Source organism: Drosophila miranda, chromosome 4 (assembly GCF_003369915.1).
Source record: "Drosophila miranda strain MSH22 chromosome 4, D.miranda_PacBio2.1, whole genome shotgun sequence".
Classification (NCBI taxonomy): domain Eukaryota; kingdom Metazoa; phylum Arthropoda; class Insecta; order Diptera; family Drosophilidae; genus Drosophila; species Drosophila miranda.
The window spans coordinates 27,481,950-27,507,653 of record NC_046677.1 but is presented as its reverse complement, the minus strand read 5'-3'; the positions used below and the strand labels follow the sequence as shown (position 1 = coordinate 27,507,653).

Here is a 25,704-nt window from a genome sequence, read left to right as displayed (position 1 = left end):
AACCCAACCACCTGTGTGACTTATTAACGCGCCCTCTCTCCTCTATGGACACGCACACACGCAAACACAAACAGTCAGGCCTCTCTCTCCCGCTCTTTCTCTCGGTAAACTTTCGTTTCGGCGCGTGCTGAGCCGATGCTCTAGCTGGCTTGTCGTGGCGCTCATTAGCACTCACCGTGTTTTACCGTTGCTCTATTCGTATTCATACCTTCAACGAGAGCGGACTGTGTTTTTCGGACGCAACGCGCTGCTATTCTGTTCCGTTGGCGCGTCGTCGCTGCGTTGTTTTGTTTGTTGCGTTGTTTATTAACTTTTGTGTACTATATTTACTACGTTTGCCGTTTCACCTACCTACTCGTACTGTACATTGTGTATGATTTCTGTTCTTTACATTTTACGCGCCGCTTTTCGACACATTTCGCCACGCTCGCGGTCCGCTGCTCCATTTGCCACCTGTACAACACGGGGTGGGGTACAACACCACCTCCCTTGAAACGTTGTCAATGCCGGCTCACTAAGTTTGTTTGTGTGTGTGTTGCATTTGGTGTATTTTTTGTGCTGACGTTTAAGTATCATATCTAATACGTGCAAAAGAGAAGGAAAAATGTTTCCATGAGAGTGCAAGAGAGAATTCCGTTCTTATCAGCGTATATCGCTTATACGACGAGTGTTACCTTGAGGTGCAAATAAAGGTAGCAAAACAGCAGCGCGCTACCTCCCACCCCCACTCCCAATTCCACTCCCTCTCTTAAGTGCGTGGCCAAATATTAATTGAAAGCATGTGAAATTAACAGCAAAAGCTATAGCCGAACAACCGTTACTATTCCAATTATATTGCAAGTTACAAGAGAGGGAGGAACAAAAACAAAATAATCAAGCGAACAGCAGAGCAGAGACAAAAAAAAAATAACCCCACAACAACAGCAGCAGCACAGCAGGCAGAACGTTTAAGTGAGCAGCGACTGCGCTGCGCAGCAGCAGAGGCAGCGAAAATAGCATGAAAATGTCGAAAAACTGTTGAGGTTCGTATATGGAAATGTGTGTGTGTGTGTGCTAATATAAATGTAAATGTAAATGTATGTAAGCAAGGTACATGATGTAGAGAGAGGGTGGGGTGGTGGCAAACAAACTAGACCACCCACCCGTAGAGTGGGACTGCCTTACCCTCTTTTGAACATAGCTTGAAGTATGTAAGTATGTCGAGAGCGTCTCCCTGCTTCAGTGCATACGCTCGCTTCAAGCCTCACCTCCCAACCACCCCCCTCAAGCCGCACTGGCTATCACTCTCTTCCCCTCTCTCTCTGCACTCTATCTCTCTTGATGAGTGTGAGTGTGTGTGGCTTATGCCGCCGACTTGGGTGCTGCTCTACTTTATTCTGTTCTTTGGCATTTTTTTCATTTTGCGGCAATAACAACAAAGTTGATTACAACGACAGCCCCAAAAAGCGCCACACAGACAGCGGGCGAAATACAGAGGACATAGAGTCGACTGTGGCTTACCCACTGCTCTCCTAAATATGCTACAGTACTTGTGGGCAGTAGCTGGGCGTGCATATACCCTCTTGGTAATGGCTTTTAAAGGGTAATTACATCAACAACAATAAAAGTGTGTTGACATTTTTTTTGCCTTTTCACGTCTGTTTTGCTCTATACCCAATGGATATGACAGTGTGTGTGTGTGTGTGTTGGTGTTAGTGAGTGCTAGTAGGGGGTAGTATTAGTATTATTGAGGGCTGGAATGGTCTACGTGTTGGAAATTATCAAGCCCAGCTTGTCGTCGCGACAGCACGCACGAACATCCAGAAACTACTACACACTGACACACATATCTCTATATTTGCATACAAATGTTTCTACATACATATATGTATGTATTTAAACGTATTTATGTAAAGTGTAAAGTTTTGCCGGCAGAAACAGCGACAGCGACTGCGATCGCAGGGCACAGTTTTGAATTCTGGTTCTCTGGGACGCGTCCGTTAAAGAGAATAAACTGAAATGAATGACAAGCGGCAGAAAGCCTATTGATTTTCAATCAATATTTTGTCTAAACATATGCACATGTATGCATGTATGTCTGTACATGTGTGTTGGAGGTAACGGTGGTATTTGTATGTACAGTGGAGGCTCGACAATTGGATACAGATGTTTCCGGGGCTACTGCACGAGTATTTCTTCATATGTCTACGTTTTGCATACATAAAATAAAACAAATGACATTTCTTTTTCATTCAATTATAATGATGTTGAAATTTTGATTTTTTTTTTTGTTGATTGTTTAATCGAATAAAATTGTTTAAATATGACTACATTTTTCAAATTGTGGTTCAGAATGCGGTTTATTTTATCTGAAACTTCTCCATTGTGTAACTTGTTGATAGTTTCTTTCGATACGACCCATTTTCGTAGAGTGTGCGAAAAGAGGCCAACCGTTTGAATGATTACAAACTGTTATCTCGGATTCAAGAACATTATTTTTGTTTTTCTGTAATGGTGTTTCCAATAACTGAGGTTTCCGAATGTCGAGCGTCCCCTGTACGAAACTATGGGATGGCACAAAGTTTCTTTTAGCTTTCTGTTATGTATTTCTTTCTTTTTTTCTATATTGTATCTCTGTTCGTTCGCTTTGTTCGATTTTCTTGAATTTGTTTTGCATTTGAATTGGGAATTGCTATAGCTTCTTCTATCTTCCCCTCTCTACCTCTCCCTCTACCGCGGCCACATCTTCTTTCACGTTTCTTTTCACCTTTGGAGACACGACGCGACTTGGAATCGACTCGCTCACGCATGCATAATAATCACAGACGTCGCGGGGAGTGAAGTTGATGTGTGTGTGCGTGTGTGTTGTGTGCTCTCTGCCGGCATGGACGTTGACTGCTCTGTCGGCGTAATCGCTGCTGCTTTTTATTATCTTTTGATTGCGCCGCTGCTGCTGCTGCCTGCCTGGCTGCCTGCCTGCCTGCCTTCATGATTGTTGTGGTTGTTACTGTTTGTCGCCTATTTTTTTGCCGTTTGCTGCTCATTGTTTATATCAATTTCCTTTTTGTGCTCGCTTGCTCTCTCTCTCTCTCTCTCCTCCCTATCCCTATCTACCTTTTTGTTTAGTTGAATTTACTTAATTTGTTTTTGTGGTCGCCGCCTGTCCCAAGTCCTATTTAAACCACTCTCTCTCTCTCTCTCTATCTCTCTCTCTCTGTGTGTCTCTGTCCCTCTTCCCCTCGGGGACTGTCACCGCCAGTTCGAACTGCAGCTGGAAGTTCGAGCAGCAGTGCAAAACCAACCTTTGGTGCACTTTTCCAATCAGAGTTGGTTGGGCTATACCCTTTCAATAAAGGGTATGAAGGTTTGGATGAGATGTTTGGATTGAAACGAAAGAAGACACATAAAGTGCATGTGAACTACGAAAAAAACGATTCGTTTCGAAGATAATAAAAACAAACGAAGCACATTGCAGTTTCATTAGTTGCTTCAAAATGGGAATGACTTTATCAATGGTTCGGCAAAGGGTATTGAAACCTTCGAGCACCGTAACAAGCATTTCTTTCCTGTAATTGTTGTTTCTTTCACTTTGTTTGTTGTTATTTGTCACGCCTCTCGTCATCGAACCGTTAGAGAGGCAAAGCAGATACAACAATAAAAATAACAACAAGAACTAGTACCGTTAATGGGAGCGCTGGAGCTGTCATGTTTGCTTACGAGCGGCGGCTTCATTTCCGCTCCAGCCAGGACATGGGAGTGGGTGTGGTGTGTGAGCGAAGGGACTCTGCTGCTCTGCTGAAGAAGGAGCGCTGCTCTGCGCTGCGCTGCCCTCTGGAGCTGTCACATGTCTGGACGAAGTTGCAGGAGCGGCTTCAGTTGGTATACCCTGTAGCTGGAGCGGTATAGAAAGGTGTGCTGAGCAGGGTGTGTAGAGTGCCCTAGAGTAGGGAAAAGCTGTTCCCTTTTTGGGTTAAAAAGTGAAAGCTTCAAGTAAAAGTACCCTATTATGTACGCCAGGCCTACGACCACTTAAATTTGTGCAATTGAAGTCACTTTTGTTATTAAATTACATGACTATCAATGTCGTATACAAAAAGATACAAAACATCACTACCAGAAGCTAGCTCCCTTGGGCGGAGAGAATCATTAGGTGGATAGTATTATTTTTAAACCAGGTGGTATGGATACTTCTTCCATCCAAAGCAAATGTCTATTAATTAATTAAAAACTTTTCCATACAGTATTCCTTCTTTTGGACAACCGCTTTTCACTCCACCCAGCAGAACTTTTCACTCTATTTTGTAGCTTTTCAATCAGAACTAATTTATTTTAAGGGCCTTAATTAAGGGGCCCTAAACTATGCAATTATTGCCCTGAATTATTCTTTTTTCCATTACAGGGTGTCTGTCTTCATCGAAATGCTTCATGAAACCATCCTGTCAATCCTTTGGCTTCATTTCTGTTCCCGTTTCTCCTTCACCACGGCAACCACTTGTTTTCCCAGGCACAACAGCAACAGACACACACACAAACACACATCTATTGTACACCCCATTGGCACCCATACACTAACATATTTATTGACTGTTTCCAACCAGCCCCTTTTGGCAGGACACTGCCACCACACTACCCGTTGTCCTCACTGCGTCGGCGTCGTCGAAGTCAGCTTCGCTGCTGCCACTGCCCAAGTCAGAACGTCGCGTCGTCGGCATTCCGGAGCGTCTTCAACAGATGAAAAACTTTTTGCTGGAAAGTCGCACGCGCTCTGAACGCCTCAGCGCGCCCCGAGAACGAACGCCTCTCCTGGAGGGCACATAAAAATGTGCTTAAATCCTCGAAAGTTTCATAATTAAAAAAAAATCCCATGAGTGCATCCGTGATACCCCATTGTGCCCCAATATGTGTTAGTGGAAGTGCCACAGTGTGTCAGTGTCAGTGAGTGCTACAGTGCCACAGTGCCACAGCGCCACAGTGTGTGTTAGCCCGCCTTTTTGTGGCAGCATATGGCAGCATAATTCACAAGATTCTCGGTGAGATTTCCATTTGTTTTACATAAATACCCATACCGATGGCCATTCCGATGCCTCATATCGGTGCCTGCCCCATTCCGGGGGAAATTGCCACAGTGCCCCAACAATTCCATTTAATTCAATTGACGGCAATCTCTGATGGATGCCCCATCCACATCCAGGGCGTATACGCAATGTGTGTTGAGTTTTTTGGTTTTCAGTTCGGTTTTAGGATGGCTTTTTGGTGTTTCAGGGGCTTCGCTCGGGGGTCTTGGGTTACCGCTGCCACCGTAGCCCGTAGCCCGTAGCCGTAGCCCGTAGCCGTAGCCTTGCTTTGCATATCGTCTGGTAAACAGAAAACAACTTCTTCGATTACCATACATGTCTATATGTATTTCCCTTTCAATTTTGTGGCGCTCCACTCCCCGCGATTCCGATGCCTGCTTGACGATTTGCATTACGATTCGGATACCAATCGACGAGCTGCGATCTCATTTATTCCGGTTGGTACATCAGGCTTCACGCCCAATTAGCCTAAAAGCCCAGGCCCCCCCTCCGCCCTTTCCTGCTGGGTGGGTGGCTAGGGAGGAAGGTCGATTATCCATCCAGCTGGTGGGCTAATGGTCGCCAATGGGTCATCAATGGTAAACAACATTTGCATCGTTCGCGTCCAGCGAAAGTGTATTACCATAATGAATTCCAGTTGCGACACTCGTCGGGGTCAGTTCTGTGTGCTCCGTGTGCTCCTCCGCGCTCTTCTCCCATCCATCGGTAGTACTTCTCTCTCACCGGCTTCCTATTCAAATTATACACACGATGTGGCTGCCCCCGGATGCCGCTGTCTGCCCCTTTGGCTGGCCCTGTCCCTGGGCCACAACCAACTCACAGGTGGTCGCCATGAATGGACTGTGGATGGAACTCCCGCCGTTACCAATGCCGATGCCGCCTGGGTATTACGATTGCATTCCGGGAAAGTCCGGTAGGTGCATGTGGGGAGGACACCCCACATCGTCCATTGGCTTCTGTGGCAATTATCTGTGACAATTATTGGTTTTTTTTTTTCTTTCTACCGTCCAGTCTGTGGCCCAGTCTGTGTGTGGCCCAGTTTTGTGGTGGGCGTTGACATTGAACGGGGCAGTGGATAGTGGACAGCAGTAGGGGATGTCCATCCATCCATCCATACATCCATCCATCCAACCGTCCAACCATCCCCTATAGCCATAGCTATAGTACGGGGGTCAATCATTAATATTTCATGAACAGTCCACATTTCCATTTCACAAAGTCCGCGTTTTAAGTCCGTTCGCTGTCTGTTGGTGGGTTTCCCAACATTTACCTCTGCCGCTGCCACCTACCTCTAGCGGTGCTGCTGCTGCTGCTGCTACCCCTTCCTGGTGGATTCCTCCTGCATTTAGACATAAAAAAGACCCAACCACTGACACACTTGCCAGCAAGGACCCCTGCGTGCGCCGACACTGAAGACCAGCCACATTTAATGACCAACAAAAGCGAATTTGTGGCACGGGTGCAGAGAAATGAATGGGAATTTTCCATTTTTCATTTAAATGCCAGGCATAATTGCTTTTTCCTGTAGCCACGTGAATGAGTGCGCACGGTTAAAGGGGTTCGTTGGGGGGCGGTCACCGACAATTGCGAATGCAATTTGAACAAAAGGGAAATCCACTCAAGAACTGCACACACACACACACACACAGGATAAATGGGAAAATAACCTTGTGGCGGGAGGAAACAGGGGAAATAATGAGGCAAACTTTTGACCTTCGGTTCTGCTGTTGTCCATTTCATTCATTATTTAAATGAAAAGTTGTGTTTCCCTGGGTTTAAAGATATTTTCAAGATAGTTCCGCTATAGATACAACTGCATTGGGATACAAATTATAAAGGATATGATTGGATGTCAATATAATCCGTTGTGTTACTCCCACTTCCACTTAAATTAATTAACAGAAATCCCTGACCGCAGAATCGTAAAGAGGGGTCTTATATACCAGATGATCACCTGCAATCGTTTCAGTATTAAAGCCAGAACAAAGGACTCTCCCGCTTCGCTTTACCTCTCTTTTGATCTCTCTCTCTCCCAGTGCAGCTAAGCAGCAAGATTTGTGGTTTCATATGCAGCAAGAGAGCGCATGAAACTCTGCCTTCCCTGTCTCAATTTGGCCAGAAGGGGGATACTTCTCGGGCTGCCTCTCACTCACACTTTTTAGAGATGTATAGCTCTCCCTCTATCTTTTCCTCTCTATCTCAGCGTGGCTTAGCGGTAAAGGTTGGCTTTTCAAAGGCGGAATATATGTACTTTCTTGCGTTCACTTTTAGATTTTTAATTATTTCCATTCAAACAATTCCTTTTTTTTTTAGCAAGAATTAATTCCATTGATAAGGTAGCCAAAACTCATATTTTATGTTTATTCTACATAATCGATCCCGAAACACAGATCATTATTATATTGTCAGCGGTTCTTGGAATCATTGAAACACATGGATTAATTAGCGACATCATTATCTAAAGTACTTCATTATTCTTAATAAATTTAAAAGCGGAGATCAAGAGATCAGCAAAGCAGGAAAAAATACCCAAAAAACGTCTCAGTAAATTTGGAAATATGTACAATATTAAATTGAATACACATAGATCCCATTCTACGAATGAATCATCAACGAAATTTATCTTGATCCCAAATTGGGGAATAAAAGGATTTTAATCTTTGCTCGCTCTAAGAACCGATTCAATGAAACGCTTCTTAGATAGATGAAGTCGAAAGTATTTTCTAAAATGCAAAACTAATTGTTTCTGTTATATTTTTACTTTTAATTTTTTTTATTTTTGGTATTTTTTTAAACTTTTATTGGGTATGTGTTTTCCTTTTTATTGATTATCTTAAGACTTTCATTATTTTTAAATTTTTTGGTATTTTATTGGAATTTCTTTTGGTATTTTTTAAAAGTATTTTTAGAGTATATGTTGGAAAATGTTTTTCTGGAGGCTAACTTCCATTTTTAGCTATAAAGCCAGTAGACCTCGGCTACGCCGATGGCCTTGACCTTTTTCCTCTATGATTATATTTTTTTGGAACATAAAACATTGGCCTTTTCTTTTCTCTTTCGTGACTGCAGCCGTCAGCATGCAAGCGGCGATGGACACGGCCGCCATGGCCATTGCCGTGGGTGTCGGTGGATCCTCGAGCTCCAGCTCCGGACCGGGGAGCAGCAGCAGCAGCGGAAGCAGCAGCAGCAGTGGCTATGGAAGTGCCACAACCACGCCCACCACGCCGCTGAGCAGCGGAGGGGGAGGAGGACACTATGAGGCCTTGCCCACATCGATGCCGATGGCGACGATAGCCACAGTGGCACCGTTCTACAGCGAGGCACTTACCTCCATGGATGCACAGCAGCGGCAGCAGCAGCAACAGCAGCAGCAGCAGCAGAATCAATCGCACTTTTATCACCAGAACTACGGCTATGGGAATACCCTGCCCCTGGCCTCGCCTTTGGATGCGGCTGCCTACAATGCGTACAGTGGGGCATACAACGCGTACGGCAGTGGGGCAGCCACAAGCAGCAGCTACCAGGGAGGGGCACGCTACGAGAAGCTAGCCCCAAGCTCGGGCTCAAAGTACAGCGGAGGAAGTGCAGCCATCGGCGGAGGAGGAGCAGCAGGAGGGGGAATGAAGCCCCAGGCTGCAGCCACGCCCTTCTATGCCCAACCCTTGGCGCAGCCAGGAACCAATGGAAGTGGAGGAGGAGGAGGAGGAGCAGGAGGCTACATGATGAACACGAATCATCCCTACGATCCCTACAAGTACAAGATGCCCGCCCAAGTGGCACCGCCGCCGCAAGCGCTTCAGCCGATGGTGCAGCCGTCCAACCAGACGACGGCATCCGCGGGGCAGCCTCAGTACGGGCATGGACTGGCCATGAATCCCGGCCAGAGGCAGCAGCAGCTGCAACAGCACCAGCAGCAGCAGCAGCAACAACAATTCTCGCAGTTGGAGGCCAACTTTGCGGCCATTAAGCCGAGCAGTCGCTACCAGAGCATGCCCCACCAGAGCATGCCGCCGTCTCAAGTGCCGTACGGCACTCCCCCTGGGGCAGCGTCCTCCTCTGGAGCCCCAGCCACGCCCTACTACGACAAGTACGGAGTCATGGCCATGCCTCCCATGTACCCCTCGAACGGGGGGCTGCCGCCGATGTACACTCCGCCGGAACTGGCGCCGGAGTCGGCGTACCGCAAGTCGGGCAGCAGCTGCCACTGGAGCGTGGACTACAACGCCGCCAATTGTCGATCTCTGCCGCCGGTGGCCCCAGCCCCCAGCAGCTCCTACCATCATCCGCAGAGCAATGAGATGTATTACGGCGGCGGAAAGTACGACAAGTACGGGAATCCTGCAGCGCCGTATGCCAGCAATCCGTATCCCACGACCATCGCGCAGCCGCCGTACGGAGCACCCGCCGGTCGGAACATGTGGTCTGTTACGGAGAATCCAGCCCAGCCCAATCCCCGCCAGAACTGCTGCTCCCAGGCGGCATATCCGCAGCAGAGCTGCTACTATCCAAGGAGCAACGTGCCCCAGCCCCCGCCGCCGCAGCAGCATCAGCAGCAGCAGCAGCAATGCCCGGTAAGCGGGGCCACGAAGCTGAAGCATCCGATAACCTCTGACCTCTACGGGCCCTACGACACAGCCCCACCGCTCACGCAGCTGGGATACGGCTACGGGGCGGGGCAGCAGGTGGGAGGATCCTCTGCCACGAACATCAGTCCCAATCAGAGATACGTGGCGCCTCCCTTGAACATGGGAATGGGAATGGGGATGGGGATGAACATGGGAATGGGCATGGGCATGAGCATGGGAATGGACCCCAGCATCAGCCTCAGCGGTGGAGGCGGCGGTGGCAGCTACTACAACGATCTCAATCTCAATCTGAACAGCCTGGAGGGCTACGTGCCACAGGTGGTGCCGCAGATGCCGCCACAGCAAACGCATCGCGGCCCCTACCAGGAGTACCGCAAGAGATCGTCCGCCTCTTCGTCGGCAGCGGGGAACTGCTACCTGGGACAGCAGGGAGGAATTGCGGGACCCCTGAGTGGAGCCCTCACCAATCTGGAGGCACATGTGGACAGCTATGTGGGGTACAATCACCATGCCACAGCCTCCAATTCCCACTTTGGCATGGAAGCCACAAAGACATCCCCCCAGACATGCAACATTCGCGATTTTCTGGCCACGTGGAACGACGATGAGGACGAGGCCTCCGCCGAGCCACTGGCCGCAGCAGTGGCATTGGTGGCTCCGACTGTGCCACCGATTCAGGCGGCTACACCGAATTTTATGTACGAATCTCTGCCTCCGACTGGACCCCAGGCCACCGCTGTGGCGGTGGACCATCAGGCGGCGGGGATTAATCTCCCGGACATCATAATAGACATTGAAAAGGCCTCGAATGTCGGGGGAGGAATCGTTCCATCGGGCGTGGACTCCTTCGGTAGCTTCGATGTGGAAAAGGAGCTGGATGAACTGCGCCTGAAGACAGGCGTTTCCTCCGATCAGTGTCCCGCGGAGAACGACGCCCTGGCGGAGATTCTACGCGTGGAACAACCTCCTGCCTCTTCTGCTCCAGTGGAACCCCTAGAGCTACCTCTGCCCAGTCCTATTCTCCAAAGCGTAGCAGGGATCATCCATGCTGCGGAGGAGCCTTCACCCACACTGGACTTTGACACCAACAACAGCTCCAATTCGAACGAATCCACCTTCGCCAAGGAGTACGAGACATTCATCCACAAGATCGAGGGCAGTGGAAGCGAAGCTGAGGAGTCGAACGCCCAGGACGACAGCGAATATCGAGAGCATGCGAAGCGTTTCAAGTTCTACAAGAGGAAGCGCAAGAACACGGAACCACTGGAGCCCCAGAAACAAGAGGTGGAGCAGCAGCAACAGAAGGAGGAACAGAAGGAGGTCGCACCCAGTCCAAAGGTAGTAAAGCTCTCACCCCAGAAGCTGCTCGCACGCCGTCGTCGCAATCGCATCAAGATGCTAAAGATCCTGGAGTTTGAGAGTCCGAAGCTCAAGTACCGGCACTACTTCAAGGCCCTGAAGCTACTGCGGAGGAGATACGCCAGCAGCAGGACGCGAGAGCAACACAAGACCCGGATGCGGCGACATCTGGCACTCAAAAAGGAGCGTCGCTTGCCGCCCATTAAGCGGCTGATCAAGAAATACGCCGAGGGATCGGGCTCCGCAACGCAGCTCTACAATCCCCAGAGCCTCACGGGTCTGAGTGTTTCCGCCTTGAACACGAAGGCTTTTAGGTGCAGCCTGCTGCAGTCCTCGGGCCGGGAGACGGTCATCAAGAGCGGCTACGGGCTACAGAAGAAGACTGAAGAAGGAATCGAAACTGAGGATAGAGACCTGGGGTCAGAACAGGAGGAGGAGAACACTATCCAATCTGTGGATCTGTTGCCACATTTCAAGGGCTTCGATGACATCGAGAATACGAATCTTTCGCCGAAGGCCAAGCTGCGCGTGGAGCCCGAGGAGGCGGAGGAGAAGGTCCTGGCCCAGTCATCCGTGGCGGAGGTAACCAAAGCCAAGGAGCGGGAGATTCAGGCCTGGCTAAGGAACAACAGCATGGAGGAGGATGTGGTCGAAGTGCCTGTTCCAGAAGAGCCCAAACCAATCGTTGTCCCGTCTCCAGCTCCATCCTCCTCTTCCTCGTCATCATCTTCGAGTTCGAGCTCGAGCTCTAGTTCCAGCTCCGACGATGACAAGGATTCAACGAGCAGCAGCAGCCAAGAGGAGGACTCCTCCTCCACCACCAGCAGCAGCAGCAGCAGTAGCCCCTCCGTGGCAGAGGCCGCAGAGGTGGCCGAGGAGAGCGACTTCAATGAGATGGCCGCGCTGGAGAGAGAGCTCTCTCAATCGCAGATCCTGGAGCCAGCAGCGGAACCAGCAGCAGCTATACTGGAGGACATGGTCATGCCACAGGAGGAACCAATCTCTTCTGCTGCCCCCATTCCCGAGGAGGCATCCAACAACGATATTGCCAAGCTGAAGCAGATCCTGGAGAGCGATGGCGAGGAGCAGACCACAGTGCGGAGCCAATCTCAATCCCCCAACCCAACCCCACTGCAATCCCCGAACCCGCTCCCCTTCACATCCCCCTTCAATGACACCTCATCCATCGTACCAAAGCTAAGTGACCTTAGTAAAATTGCCTTAAATAGTTCCTTAAAAACTAGAGAATTAGACATAAGACCAAGCGGGGATTCAGAGAAATCCCTGCCCGCCTTTGAGCCGGATTCAGAGGGATCCCAGGCAGCGGATCGAAAGGAATCCCAGCTGCCCCCTTTTGAGGACAAGTCCCAGACCCCTTTGGAAGCGCCCGAATCCCAGGCTGCTTTTGAGCCGCATGTGCCCGCCTCTGAGATGCCGGAAACACCACGTGAACTGAGCGTCGAGGATGCCCTGGCGGAGATGTATCAACAAATAGGCGTGGCCTCCGACCCTGAGGACTTTGAGGGCGACAAGGATGCAGACACAGAAAGAAATCCAAGTGGACCGGACATGCTGCTGATCAATCTGGCAGAGATCTTTGACACCAGCAGCGATCTCTATGTGGTGGAGTGCGACATGAACGAGAACATCCTTGAGATTGTGGCCAGCGAGCAAGAAGAGGAGACGCAGGATCGCAGCCAAGAGCAGGCCTTGCAGCTCATCCAACTGCTGGCCGAGCCACAGCCCGAGCTGATCCACCATGAGGAGATCATCCCAGACAGCCAGACGGAGCTGCGTCAGCGTCGACGCCAGCTCTTGAAATATCTGCATGTAAAGTATGCCCAGAGACCGATCGGTAGGTTCTATCATGCCCAGCGGATACTCAAGAAGTACAGGCGGAGGAGAGGGCCAGCAGCAGCAGCAGCAGGAGCAAGGAAGCATCGGGAGTCCAGCTTCTACCAAAGACAGAGAGAGGATCACAACAGATCAGAGATCACTGATCGTTTAGCCCTGGAGCCATTGGGGCGTGACGGAACCATCAGGCGTGCCTAAATGGATACCAATTTCGATCCACAAATACACATAGATACACACATAGTAATAGATACGTATGTATCTATAGGTTTACATTTCTAGAATCTCAAGACTTGGTTTTATTTTTGGATTTGATAATAGGTGAACAATTGTATAAAATATTAATACGCTACTTATTTACACACATAACGATATAGGGATATAGATACATATAGATATATATATTTTTTGGATATCTGTGCAATATTTTACATGGAAACAATGTCGTGTTTCAAGTGCATACTTTTAATATTGTATCTGAAGTGCGCGAATTCGAATCTCGATGTGTTTTTTAGGATGAGTAAGCAAAGTTAATCGTCGGGCTTAGAACGAGAGTATTCGACGGGGGTTCGGTTCTGGGTTCGCGTGCAATTAACAAGAGATACATATATGTACGTGTATCTGATGTATGCTATCGGATAATGTATCAGCATTTTAGTCGTTCACTGAGGCCCTGAGTATAGAGCAATTTTAAAACGCTTTCCGACTAAAGGTCAGACCAGGCCCCAGATTGGCCCCAGATTGAGGGCTATACCCGTACCGTACCTATCATGACCATAAATGGCTCAACTTGCGTGTTTTGCCAAACAGAACCCGTACCCGAACCTCGCCCCACGAATACCCCCCACTGAGTTCTGTTTCGGTTTGTTATTCTGTTAGCCACCAAATATAAATGCAGCCTAGACCAAAAATATAGTAAATGGAAACCATAAATCTGTTGGTAATCGTTTTGAACTGTTAGATCCTAGCCTTAAAGACTTGTTTTGTTTTAGAGCAATTGTTTGTTGGGTTCCTAGAGGATCGTTAAGCCTACACCAAACACTTTTACACACACACACATTTTTATTAGCCAGCAGTTCCAGATGTGGAGTGGCATGTGCATAAGTCCCCAAACCAGAATAATCTTGAGCTGCAACGAATCTGGCGGAACAATCGCATTCGGTATGGTTGTTTACATAAGATGCGGATGCAGTGCTTTTTCCTCAAGGGCATTGTTGCACGCGTATCAAAGGTAGACAGACAAATCGACCGAGAGGAGCTGCTGCATGGCACGTATAGCACGCGGGAAGGCATGAAAGCCTGCAGTCTTTTTAGTGATATCTGCTTGAATCTTTTTTATATGGGTTCTTGACTCTTTTAGTTTAGTTAAGTTATAATTTTCCTCGGTCATTATTTCCTGCATGTACGCGACCAGTTCGGATATACGTGTATCGCGTCATGCGGCAGCGCCCTTCGGTTCTGAAAAACATTGAATGCTGCTGGCGTTAGGCTTAGGATCTCCACCACTTTCCATCTATCTATTTATCTATTGAAAAGTAATCCACCTAGATGTCTTTATCTCTCTCTTGTAACACATTCCAAAGGACCAAAACTATACACCACTTATACAAAATACACTAATAAATAAATAAATCTTATATCTAGCCTCATCTTAAGCGCAATCTAGAAACTTTTAATATACATAAAATACATATACATATTTCGAAATGTATTTTATTCGTTTTAAATAATACCTACGCTTAATTTTAGTACAAAACAAAGCAAAATCAAATGCAAATTGCAAATGCTAGCCCACTAAATGTTATATTAATAATAATGCTATTTATTATGGAATAAAATTGTACATAATCGATCTAGATGTCCACCCTTTGCCACACTTCACACACACACACACACACACAAACACAGTCCCTTAAACTTGCTATAACTCTGGATATATAGTATATCTGTCTAACTGAAAGGTTTGGCAATTATTTACTTTAGCCTTAAGATTTGTGACTTTATAAATGTGAGTGTCTTTGAGCAAAAACAAAAGGAAATACGATAAATGATATACGAAAAATCCTAAAAAGAGAAATAAATGTTTTATGTAAATGTTAATGGAGTGCGTGATTTGTCTTTCTTGGGGTATGGGTTTCTCTAAGGTCTAAGGGATGTGCAAATAAAAAATACGAAATATACGAAATACCAAGATGAAGGAAATGTTTTATGATTTGATCTTGGGATCTTTGCTCTACTCTTAAGGAGTGAGTCTATTAGGAAGTGGCACAAGGCGCGGAGCCCAAACAGAAGTCCACACAGGACCAACCGTGGGCGCTGCCGCATGACGCATACATGCAGGAATTTATTGATACACTGTATTAAGTGATAGTTATATCTGTTTGAATCTCATTCTATATGGAAGGATTATGAACATTCTCCAGTATATCTTTCCTGCAGTCTACATATCAGTTATCTCTACTGAAATGTTTAAACTTTAAACGATAATAGAAAGGGAAAATAAATTGTATTGCAAATCCACTGATGAAACGAATCGATTCGCTTCTTTTGAACTTTCCTCTAGAATCTCTAATCTACGATACACGGCATCCCAAGAGATTAAATATCCGACTCGGATCGAGTTCTATTGTACAGAAATATTGCAATTTATTTTGTAGAATTAAAAAAGAACAGCACAGTTCACAAATCTAGAATTTGCAGGCTAAAAGTAAAAAACCAACTCTGGGGGTAGGCTCGAGTCAAGGATCGTTCCATCGCTTGAACTCTAACTTTGGTTTCGTTTCGTTTCGTTTTGTGCTCTCCTTCGAGGGCTCTTTGGTCTCTCTGTCTCTCTGCTGAAGGCTCCACTGCAGTCTCCATAGTAATATCAGCATGAATCCTCGCTCTCTCGCTGATCCCCTCTGTGCCCGCTCTTCCGAGTGGAGTTCCCTACTCGTAGTTGTCGAAGTAGCGCTTCTTCAGATCCGGCGGATACGTGACATAGATGTAGTGCTCGTTCTGGCCCATTCCCGCCTCATTCTGCACAATCTCTTGGTTGGAGGAGGAGGCGCGCAGCGATTGCTGCGAGGAGCCCACATGCCGGTGTCGCGTCTCCAGGGGTCGGGGATGCGTATTGTAGTGGCGCTGCTGACCCTCGCCTCCGATTCCAGAGGCGGATGCACTGCTCACCACGCTGGTGGCTATGGATCGGCCAGAGCTACTTGTATAGTCGCGTCGGTCTAAAATGTCCTGTGGGTAGCCCAGGCTCGTCGAGTGGCGATGCTGCAGATGCGGATGCTGTTGATGCTGCGGATGTTGCTGATGCTGCGAATGCTGCTGATGCTGCTGATGCTGGTGCGGATGATGGTGCAGTGGCGTATTGGCGTTGGAGGAGGACGACACCGCCACTTGGCGTACGCCCCCGGCTGTGGGTGTGCCTTGACCCGGACCCGGACCCTGACCCCCCACCGCTTGACGCTGATCGGCGATGTAGTGACGCGGACTGTGCCGATGGTATTGCACTGGTTCGGGGTACAAATCTCGAGCGGCTGCCGCCTGCTGTTGCTGCTGCTGCTGGTAGTAGTACTGCTGTTGCTGCTGCTGCTGTTCGCGCTGATGCTCCATCTCCAGCTCCAGCTGCTGGTCCGCACTCAGACCAGGTATCCCGCCGCCGTCCAGGTCGAGGTCGTGTCGCGTCGCATAGTCGACATGGTAGTGATGGTGGGCACCGGGCATGTAGATGCTGCTGCTGCTGTGACCGCCGACTCCGCCCGGCACGTAGTGATTGGTATTGATTGTCGTCTCTTCGGAGCTGAAACAAATGACTTGGGTTCGATCAATCTCAATGGGAGAGATGGCAAAGCCTCGGGGCCGAGGCCCGAAGGGGAGACTTACTCGAAGAGTATCCAGATGATGTAGTAGCAGAAGCAGATTCCCGTCGACAGCACGAAGATGAGAATGACAATGAGGCCCCAGGGGAAGGCGCGCGGCTCCAAGGGACCATCCTCCCAATAGCGATCGCAGGTGAGGTACCAGCAAACGGCCTTGTTCATCTCCTCTGCGGATGGATATCGATTAATTGGTTCTCATTTATAGATCAGCAACACCCACCTTCCATCTCCTTGAAGGCCTGATCTGACATCGACAGCAGGAGTCCTCCTATGCAGCTCCTCAGCAGGAGTTCGCACCGAGTCTTCAGTTTGCTCAGCTCCTCGGGCTTGCAGTTGGCCCTGGCCTTTACACCATTCCCATTGCCCGATCCCTCCTCCATTTTGGCCGGATCCTGTTGGCCACTTGCCTCCGCATCGTCCCCGCTCTGCTCCTCCTCCTCCTCCGTTTCGTTCAGCTTCGTCTCGGAGTCACCCTCCGCGGAGTCGCCGCCGCGCTTCAATCCCAGCTCTTTGAGCTTCTTCAGCAGCTTCTCCCCAGCGGACTTGGGCCTGGCCGCCGAGCCATCCTCTCCTGCTGGATCTAAGTGAAGAGGGTTGACTGAGGAGTGGCGACGGGTATGGGTATGGGTACGGGGGTGTGGATAGGATGGGGTCGAGTGCTCACCTGCCGGCGACTGCTGCTCCTTGCTGCTGCTGCTGCTGCTCGACGACTGGATTGGCTTCTCTTGGAGTAATTGACGGTTTTGTACTTTGGCGGCACGCGAGGCACCCAATGTGGAAGTTCTGTGTTGGGGATTAGATGTGAAATAATTGTGCAAAAGGTAAGAGGGAAAAGCCCACCTTGGTATTAAGCTCAAGTATGCGGCATTCGCTTTGGCCAACGCGGAATTTTGGCCCAGGGAATCGCCCCAGACTTCAATGTCCGTGACAATGTGATCCCCGAACTTAAGGCTCGTGGCATCCTCCGTCTCGAACACCTCGCAGCGCATGATGTCACAGAAGTCGGCCAGACAAATGGAGTCCATTGCCTCATTGATGATCGTCTTGTGGCGTGTGTCAAAGTGCAGATCCAGATGCCGCTCCTGGTAGAAGCTCTTTCCACAGCGACGACACGTCCACTGGGTGGGACGATCCCGTTGCTTGGCATCTTGGCGCGGGGCAAAGACATCCCGGAACGGATGCAGCGGGCACTCCAGAGGCAGCTTCACCTTATCGAAAAGAGTGGACGATGCAACAGCTGCTTCTCCAGAGAAGAGATGGGGATGCTCACCTGATGCTTATCCAATATAGGCGTCCATTTGGAGCGCACTATCTTGCGCACCAGCCGGCTGTTATCACGCGAGCAGAGAATCTTGATGACATTCGTGGGCGGCCATGGTATCAGCAGCAGAAAGTAGACCAGTGCAATCTGGGGTATCGGAATTTTCAAATTGGATGAAGTGGACGATGAACTCGGGATACGGACACGCAACTTGCCGGCCCGGCTGACCGAACGGTGACCCCGTCCTCAGAGCAGCAGCCCAACCAACAGCCACAACCCTCCCTTAGAGCCACTTACCCTGTTTTTTGGGTCACTTAAAGTAACAGGGACTCAACCCCCCAGGCCGCAGAAAATCGATAAAAGAGTGTGTGGCATGGGGCATAGGCAGGCGGGCGGCGGGCGGCGGGCTTTGGTTGCGTCTTCACGGAATACGTATACCCCTCTGAAATGGGACCATGGACAGACTCACCTCGAAATGATGATATTTAGGCGACATTCATACTATGTATTTGTGGTCGCTGGCTGTGCTGTGGGTTGTTGTAGGCGCAGGATTTACGAATTCAGTTGCAATAAATCGTTTCAGGTTCAGGCGTTGTTTCTTTTCAGGTTATGTATGCAGGACACCGAAACGTATTCCGAAGAAGGATTTTTTTTCTGGCCAAGCTTTAAGGCAACTCAAAATATAGTATACTTTGCGAAGATTCCAACAGACGATTGGTTTTTTAAAATTTCGGTTTTCCCATAAATAAAAAAAAACGCCTGATTCGAGCCTGTTCTACTGTCCGCACTGGTGAAAATTTCTCTGCTCTCTGAAAACTGAATTATTACTTCCTGTAGCCGCTCTCCCTTTCACTCTCTCTGCCGTTTACCGTTGTCCTGCGCCGCCTATCGCCAGCTGTTGGCAGAGTTGAATCCGATATAATACTAAAAACATGTCGACACGTTGTGAGTAGCGGCACACGTCCGGCGACACAACTGATACACGGTACACAGTCAGTACATAAATATGCAATCTTATGATGTACAATACATTTTATACACAATTATCCATACGTTGGTATTGGACGTTCTCACCAACGAAGTAGCATACCGCCGTTATTTTTCGCACAATAAATAGTTTTCTTCATTATGGTTATAAAATTAATTAATTCATTGTGATTCTGAGTTTTCTCGTATCTTCGAAATCGTGAATGCTAAAGATTTTCGCACTATGTGATTAGGGCGATAGGTGCCGTGAGTGTAATTGATTTGATTTTGACTCACATTCATTTTGTGATCAAAAAATTTGCTTGCTTTAGCTCTTATGGTCTCTGCGAACTAGACGTAAAACAAGAGGGAAAGACGATGTCCGTCTGTTACATATGTACTCCTACCACATACTCTTTCAGTACCTGGTATACATATACTGAATATAATTTGAATGTTTTTTTTATTTCTTGTGGGGTGGTTGTCCTGCAATTCCGATTTTGTTGTTGTAGGGGCAGGAACTGCAAATAGTTTTCCATCTGCTATTTTACAAATTTCTAAACTAAAATTAAATTTTTTTATCGCACAACTTTCTGGAACAAAGTCATCTTAAAGTGGGCGTTTTCCGAACCGAAATCGCATAGTTATGTAGACATTTAAATACTAGGGTACAGCCGGAGAGCGATCATCCCTGCCAATCGAGGCGGGATTCACAGTCCATTGTAGACGCGATTGATGGACGATTGGTCGAGTATTTTCTTGAGCGCTGCAATATAATACGAATGGGGATTAATACAGGCATTGAATAAGGGCCCTCTCGACTACGTACCTTCCTTGTCCTCTTCCGTCAAATCCTTCTTGGGGAAATCCACATCGAAGGTGATGTACAGAAAACCAAACAAGTTGTTGTTCTCAAAGTTGGGCATGCCCTCGCCCTTCTTACGAATGCGTGCTCCGGGCCACGTGATTTTCTCGCGCATCACCGGCACCAGGTGACCGTCCAAGTGCTTGATGTCCATGCTAAAGCCAATGAGAGCATCCTGCAGACTGATGGTCACATTCGTGTACAGATCGTCGCCCTTGCGCTGGAATCGCGGATGGGGCATCTGCTGGACACGCACCAGCAGGTCTCCGGGCTCGCCGTCAATGTGAGGCTCTCCCTCGGCCACGAAGCGCGTCTCCTGTCCATCGACCATGCCCTGCTCTACCTCGATCTCGAGCGTGCGCTCCTCGTTGACTAGCTTCACGTTCGGGCACTCGTCGCAGACCGTCTGCTGGATCATCTGGAAGCGGCCAGGGCCCAGATTCCTGGTGACCATCTCCTGGCGGCAATTACACTTGCGTGTGCCCGAGGCGGGCTTCATTACCGGCTTGTTCCGCACGATCTCCACAAAGTTACCCGAGTAGAGCTCCTCCAGCGACACGTACATGCTCATAACGATGTCCGCCCCCCGTAGCGTGTCCTGCTGGTGCTGATCCCCATTGCCAAAGGGGAAGCCAAAGTCGCCGAAGAAGCTGGCGAACGGATCGCCGCCATGGTCCATCATGCCCTCCTTCTTCAGGCAGTCCTCGCCACACCTGTCGTAGGTCTTCCGCTTGTCGGCATTCGATAGCACCTCGTAGGCGGCGCCCAGGTCCTGGAACTTGGTCGACGCACTCGGATCGTCCTTGTTCTTATCCGGATGCAGCTCCTTAGCCAGCCTGCGGTACGCCTTCTTAATTTCATTTGTGTTGGCATTGCGCTGCACATTGAGAATTTTGTAAAAGTCCCGGCCGGCGAGGGCCACGTCCACCAGGAGCACTGCCAGCTGCACCAGCAGCAAGCTTTTGATTAGCTGCATTCTGTGAATTTTGTTTATGTCGATTCTATTTCGTTCAATTCAATAATTGTAATTCATACTTTTTTAACAAGAATATTGTTGGCAAAATTTGTCGTCGACGCTAGCTACGTTTGTGTGTGTGCGTCGTGGTCGGCGTTGATTGGCTGTGGCACTTAACAGCTGATTCTTTGACATGTGCGCCCAACAGCTCTCTTTTCTCTGCTAGATAGTTAACATTATGTTAACTCCTAAATAGTTAACGTATGTTTATTTAATTTAAGCTATTCATTAATTATGCTTCAAAGCCTAATGGAAAAAATAATTTCAACATTAATTAAATATATAGTTTAATTATTTTTAAAATTATTTCATACTACACAAATATCATAAATATGTAGTTACCGCGTAGTTACCATGTAATAAATCGCGAACGATTAACCCATTGTCGACCAAGGGGTTTTTTTTTTTTTTTTTTTTTTTTTTTTATTAAGCGTTGAATCCGTACATTGCATATAACGTATCTTAACATCACTGGTAAATAATATTGGGGTAGCCAAACCTAATGCTAAATGCGAGAGGACTTACAAAAAATATAATATTATAATATTGGGAGGGAAACTTAGAGTTGGCCAATAGTTTTGGCAAAACCCAATCTCTTCAACCGCCTCAAAGGCCTGGCAGGTAGTAATCGTCTGGCGAGCATACTATGGTGTCTAATTAGCCTGTCACTGTATCTGCTGGTGTGCCTTCCAATCTGCTCCTCTACTGTATGCAGATTCAAATCCCGATGTAGGGTGGAGCCGCGCACGTACCAAGGGCAGTTGACGACCAAGGGGTATTCAAATAGTTAACCGAATATTATGCACCGATTAAATTGAAACGTTTAGGTGATATATCGTGGTATTATTGTAAGTAAATATGAAGGAGAGTATGGATGGACCTATTATTATTATTATTAATCTGATTAAATAGATGGGGATTAAGTGGGTTAAGTTCGTTTTTTCATCGGTATACGATAAATCCGCGGTTGAATAGCCAAAACAAATTAATCCAATTAAACTTTTGCAAATAAACAGCGACAGTGGCTGCAGCTCTTGCCATTAATTGTATTACGATTTGCCTATTTTTGCCATTACCCAAGTGCATTGGGGCCAGTGATTGCCATTTGTTTGCAGTTACTGCGCCTTCCTTTTCCAAACAGGTGAACATTTTTGTGTTTCTGTGGCTTTTCCTTGAGTATTTGCATATTTAACGGAATTTTGTGCAGCTTTTTGGCTATCCATTAACCCACATTTATTGCCAACTAACTTGCATAATTATAGTCAAGGTCAAGTAGCAACACGATCTAGCAGAAGGCACGACCCTCCTTGTCTTAATTGTGTGCGCGGAAAAAGGTGAGTAATGCAATGCAATACTGTAGCAAGTAATAATACACATGTTAATTAGGTGTAGAGATTACCCCTTTGGCATGATCTCAACCTGATTCAGCAGCGGGGCCCTGAACGACAATTAATCTGGTGAGCCGGTCATTGATCAGAATAGAGTCTGGTACTGCACCAGAATCCAGTTCAGTTCTCAAGCGTCCGGTTATCGGTACCCGCGCCCCCATTCTAGTTTTTCCTGTGTCTGCGGCTCGTTATCAGCCAAGAACAAAGAGGAGTATAAATGCATAGCCCCAATAACCCGTCTGAGTCAGTCCGTCCGTGCACAAACAAAGGCAGTAAGGCAGCTAAAAGTGCGATATGCACTCGGACTTTTGATAAAAACAGACCTACAGACCATTTCTGATTTCTCACAGCTGGACATTATATGTTGCTCGAAGTAATCTAAATAAAATTTGCAGTACATATGTACACATGTTTGTTTCGTCAATGGCTGAGTGCCAGTAGTATCTTCAGTAGCTTATCTTATCGATGCCATAAATAGGAACCCCTTGTGCGCATACCAAAGATCTGATCATAAGAAATCTACGCAATTTACCATAAACTACCTTCAAACACCACATATGTAATTGTCAGATAAGACCTAACGCAAGTAATCTCATACGATTATCCATGTAGCTAATCTGTGGGAATTGTCCTATTAAGGATTGTCAATCCTTGACCGCCATGACACCGCACACAACACAGATTAGTCAAATCCAAAGATTTCGAGTAGTAAACTACAAGTGGAACCATTTAAAGACACAATCAGTAGCCGCTGGCAAACAGTTTCGCTTTGTCTGCGGAAGCGTGTGGTACGGTCCTCCCCCCGTTGCCTAAAATTGTGATATCCCTCTCTTCAGTTGGACATTTCGTAAGTTTATATCTGATAGAACGCACCCTAACACGGTACTAAACACCCTCGATTGTGGCCAAGACGTTTGCGGAAGTCTGCACTTGACACACACTCCAATCCGATTTGACATGGACTGGTAGCCCGTAATCTGTTGGGGCTGTCATAGTAGGTGCAACGAATTCAAATGGGATCGAGCCTTAATCTTAGATGCTTATCGAATACTTAAGTATGGGCAAAAAACAGAGCGATAAGCCACCGGCTAGCTATTATTATTAGCTCTGCTGGGGATAGCCAGGAAAGGGCTGAGCTGAAAGTCAATAAGCGAATAAAAATTCTCCTGATAACCCCCGACACGGTTTATTGGCACAGATTATGCAATCAAAAATAGCTCAACGAAATCCACTCACTTTCCAGATGCAACACAGCAGCGCGTAGGCAACGTACTTGTACCTTCTCCTTCCGTGAATCTTTGGCATCTCATCGCTCAACATGTGCTGCAAGTGCTGCGGGGAAACTCAACGCAAGGCCTGGGTCTTCGGCCTTGGATCGCTCTTCATGATTCTGGGCATCCTTATCGTGGTCTTTTGGCCCGGTTTGGCCGACCATCTAGTGGAGGATGTAAGTACTTTTTCACTCCTTCGGTACATCCAATAACCTTTTTCACTCAACTACTTTTAGGGTCTCAAACTGAAGCCAGGCACCGACACCTACGACAGCTGGCTTGAGGCTCCGATTCCTATTTATCTTAGCTTTAACATGTTCAACTGGACGAATCCCGAAGAGATACGCAATCCGAACGTGAAGCCCAACTTTGTAGAGATGGGTCCGTACGTGTTCCTCGAGAAGCACAAGAAGGAGAACTTCACCTTCTACGAGAACGCTACAGTGGCCTACTACGAGCGCCGCACCTGGTTCTTTGACGCGGAAAAGTCCAACGGCACGCTGGATGACATGGTGACGGCTGCTCATGCCATCACCGCTACGGTGGCGGACGAGATGCGGCATCAGAAAAAGATCGTGAAGAAGATCATCAACTTTATGCTGAACCACGAGGGCGGCGAGCTGTACACCACGAAGCCCGTGGGCGAGTGGATCTTCGATGGCTATCAGGACAATCTCACCGACTTCCTGAACCTGTTCAACACATCCGTGATCGACATTCCCTACAAGCGCTTTGGCTGGCTGGCGGATCGTAACGAATCCCTGACATACGATGGTCTCTTCACCATTCACACGGGCACCGACAACATCGCCAACGTGGGCAAGCTGACGCACTGGAACGGCAAGGCGGAGACCGGGTTCTATAAAATGCCCTGCGGCGTTGTGAACGGCACCACTGGGGATCTCTTTGCCCCTAAGATGAATGTGAAAGATGAGATCACCATCTTTGCCACCGATGCCTGTCGCTTTATGAACCTCAGGCCGGAGGGCACTTTAGAGAACCACGGCCTGACTGCCACCCGCTGGGTGGGCACTGAGGAAACCCTCGATTCTGGCGAGAACTATCCGAATCAGGCCTGCTTCTGCGATCCCCGCCTCGAGGAGTGCCCCAAGACGGGTGTGGTCGAGTGCAAGGCCTGCCGCGACAAGGCGCCGATCTACTCATCCTTTCCGCACTTCTACCTGGCGGACAAGCACTATCTGGATGCGATAACTGGCATGAATCCGGACAAGGCGAAGCACGAGTTCGTCATGGCCATTGAACCGACCACGGGTGTGCCCGTCCAGGTGCATGGCCGCATTCAAATCAACATGATGATTGAGCCCGACGATGATTACGAGTGAGTAATGATCTATATGTTCCTTGATCTATATTCCTTATATTCTTTTGTATTACAGTATCTATCGAGGAGTTCCGAAGGTGCTGATGCCCATGTTCTGGTTTGACCAGTATGCAGAGCTCTCCCCCGAGCTGGCCTCCAAGGCCAAGGTAGATAGATCTCAGCCACCCAATAGATCACTCTGTTAAACTCTGATTTCTCTTTCAGTTGGCCATTAATCTGTCATCCTATGGCATCATCTTTGGCTATTGCCTGGTGGGCTTTGCCAGTCTCTTCATCATTACAGGCGTCGCACTGACACTGACCAAGCGGTGGGTGCGTCGCGCCGATGACGAGGCCATGCTGACCAACTGAGGAAACCTTGGGAAGGCCTTAGCCATAGTTATTCTTAATTGCCAAAGTGCCAGGACAAATTAACACTCCTAGTTCATTTTGATAGTCGCATCGTTTGTTGTTACGCGTTATGTATTATGTAACTTGCTGATAGCCAGTAGTCGCCTCAACATTCGTATTGCATTTTGTGATAACAATCCATAGCCCCTAACTCTTAATCTATATACTATTCTATGTGCAATAACACCAAACACCCACAAGCAGAGATTATCTTTACCTTTATCCAATTCCAATTGCAACTGCAATTCCATTTGAATTTTTCATTTTATTTCGCAAACATAATTTTTACAACTCTTTAATCAAGGACTTTGTTTTTACTTATCGTATACGATTGTTGGATGCTTCAACGATTTGCTTGCTTTATAAATGCATTAATTGAATGTTTTGTTGTAAGAATAATAAATTAAAATACAATAATTTTATATGTATATGTATATATATATATAATGGTTTATATATATGTAAGATATATGGCAAAAATTTT

General features: G+C 47.7%; 4 protein-coding genes across 12 annotated transcripts; 2 read left to right on the top strand and 2 right to left on the bottom strand.

Moving 5' to 3' along the window:
• The first annotated feature begins 193 nt into the window (after positions 1-193).
• On the top strand, positions 194-14,887 carry LOC108162084. The gene is made up of 2 exons (XM_017296638.2): positions 194-1,022; positions 8,124-14,887. Exon 2 carries the CDS (start codon positions 8,132-8,134, stop codon positions 13,049-13,051), a length of 4,920 nt encoding a protein of 1,639 aa, XP_017152127.1. The 5' UTR covers positions 194-1,022; positions 8,124-8,131; the 3' UTR covers positions 13,052-14,887.
• Positions 14,888-15,474: 587 nt separating this feature from the next.
• On the bottom strand, positions 15,475-19,308 carry LOC108162086. 5 transcript variants are annotated; one of them, XM_033393691.1, is made up of 7 exons: positions 18,453-19,308; positions 17,993-18,130; positions 17,563-17,930; positions 17,387-17,505; positions 16,943-17,320; positions 16,727-16,889; positions 15,475-16,643 (listed from the first exon to the last, which is right to left on the bottom strand). In XM_033393691.1, the coding sequence occupies exons 1-7, from the start codon at positions 18,477-18,479 to the stop codon at positions 15,782-15,784; spliced, it is 2,055 nt and encodes a 684-aa protein (XP_033249582.1). In that variant the 5' UTR covers positions 18,480-19,308; the 3' UTR covers positions 15,475-15,781. The 5 variants fall into 5 exon arrangements, with proteins under 5 accessions (XP_033249582.1, XP_017152130.1, XP_033249583.1 ...); XM_017296641.2 differs by having other exon boundaries at positions 16,943-17,302; XM_033393692.1 differs by having other exon boundaries at positions 17,563-17,924.
• An 87-nt stretch (positions 19,309-19,395) lies between these two features.
• LOC108162088 (dnaJ homolog shv) lies at positions 19,396-20,911 on the bottom strand. Its single transcript, XM_017296651.2, has 2 exons — positions 19,779-20,911; positions 19,396-19,715 (listed from the first exon to the last, which is right to left on the bottom strand). Exons 1-2 carry the CDS (start codon positions 20,788-20,790, stop codon positions 19,660-19,662), a joined length of 1,068 nt encoding a protein of 355 aa, XP_017152140.1. The 5' UTR covers positions 20,791-20,911; the 3' UTR covers positions 19,396-19,659.
• An 870-nt stretch (positions 20,912-21,781) lies between these two features.
• Positions 21,782-25,519, top strand: LOC108162087 (protein croquemort). 5 transcript variants are annotated; one of them, XM_017296649.2, is made up of 7 exons: positions 21,782-21,970; positions 22,092-22,163; positions 22,216-22,286; positions 23,461-23,664; positions 23,725-24,827; positions 24,886-24,976; positions 25,035-25,519. In XM_017296649.2, the coding sequence occupies exons 4-7, from the start codon at positions 23,536-23,538 to the stop codon at positions 25,179-25,181; spliced, it is 1,470 nt and encodes a 489-aa protein (XP_017152138.1). In that variant the 5' UTR covers positions 21,782-21,970; positions 22,092-22,163; positions 22,216-22,286; positions 23,461-23,535; the 3' UTR covers positions 25,182-25,519. The 5 variants fall into 5 exon arrangements, with proteins under 5 accessions (XP_017152138.1, XP_017152136.1, XP_017152137.1 ...); XM_017296647.2 differs by lacking the exon at positions 22,216-22,286; XM_017296648.2 differs by lacking the exon at positions 22,216-22,286 and having other exon boundaries at positions 22,037-22,163.
• Positions 25,520-25,704: the final 185 nt, after the last annotated feature.

What these genes read in the sequence shown, in the direction of transcription:
- LOC108162084 (XM_017296638.2), top strand. Translation starts at nt 8,132, where the DNA reads ATGCAAGCGGCGATGGACACGGCCGCCATGGCCATTGCCGTGGGTGTC.
- LOC108162086 (XM_017296640.2), bottom strand. Translation starts at nt 18,479, where the DNA reads ATGTCGCCTAAATATCATCATTTCGAG. An exon ending in CTAAATATCATCATTTCGAG is followed by an intron (nt 18,131 to 18,452) that starts GTGAGTCTGTCC and finishes CCGATACCCCAG; the next exon opens with ATTGCACTGGTCTACTTTCT. An exon ending in TACTTGAGCTTAATACCAAG is followed by an intron (nt 17,506 to 17,562) that starts GTGGGCTTTTCC and finishes TCCCCAACACAG; the next exon opens with AACTTCCACATTGGGTGCCT.
- LOC108162088 (XM_017296651.2), bottom strand. Translation starts at nt 20,790, where the DNA reads ATGCAGCTAATCAAAAGCTTGCTGCTGGTGCAGCTGGCAGTGCTCCTG. An exon ending in GACGGAAGAGGACAAGGAAG is followed by an intron (nt 19,716 to 19,778) that starts GTACGTAGTCGA and finishes ATTATATTGCAG; the next exon opens with CGCTCAAGAAAATACTCGAC.
- LOC108162087 (XM_017296647.2), top strand. Translation starts at nt 23,536, where the DNA reads ATGTGCTGCAAGTGCTGCGGGGAAACTCAACGCAAGGCCTGGGTCTTC. An exon ending in CCGACCATCTAGTGGAGGAT is followed by an intron (nt 23,665 to 23,724) that starts GTAAGTACTTTT and finishes AACTACTTTTAG; the next exon opens with GGTCTCAAACTGAAGCCAGG. An exon ending in AGCTGGCCTCCAAGGCCAAG is followed by an intron (nt 24,977 to 25,034) that starts GTAGATAGATCT and finishes TTTCTCTTTCAG; the next exon opens with TTGGCCATTAATCTGTCATC.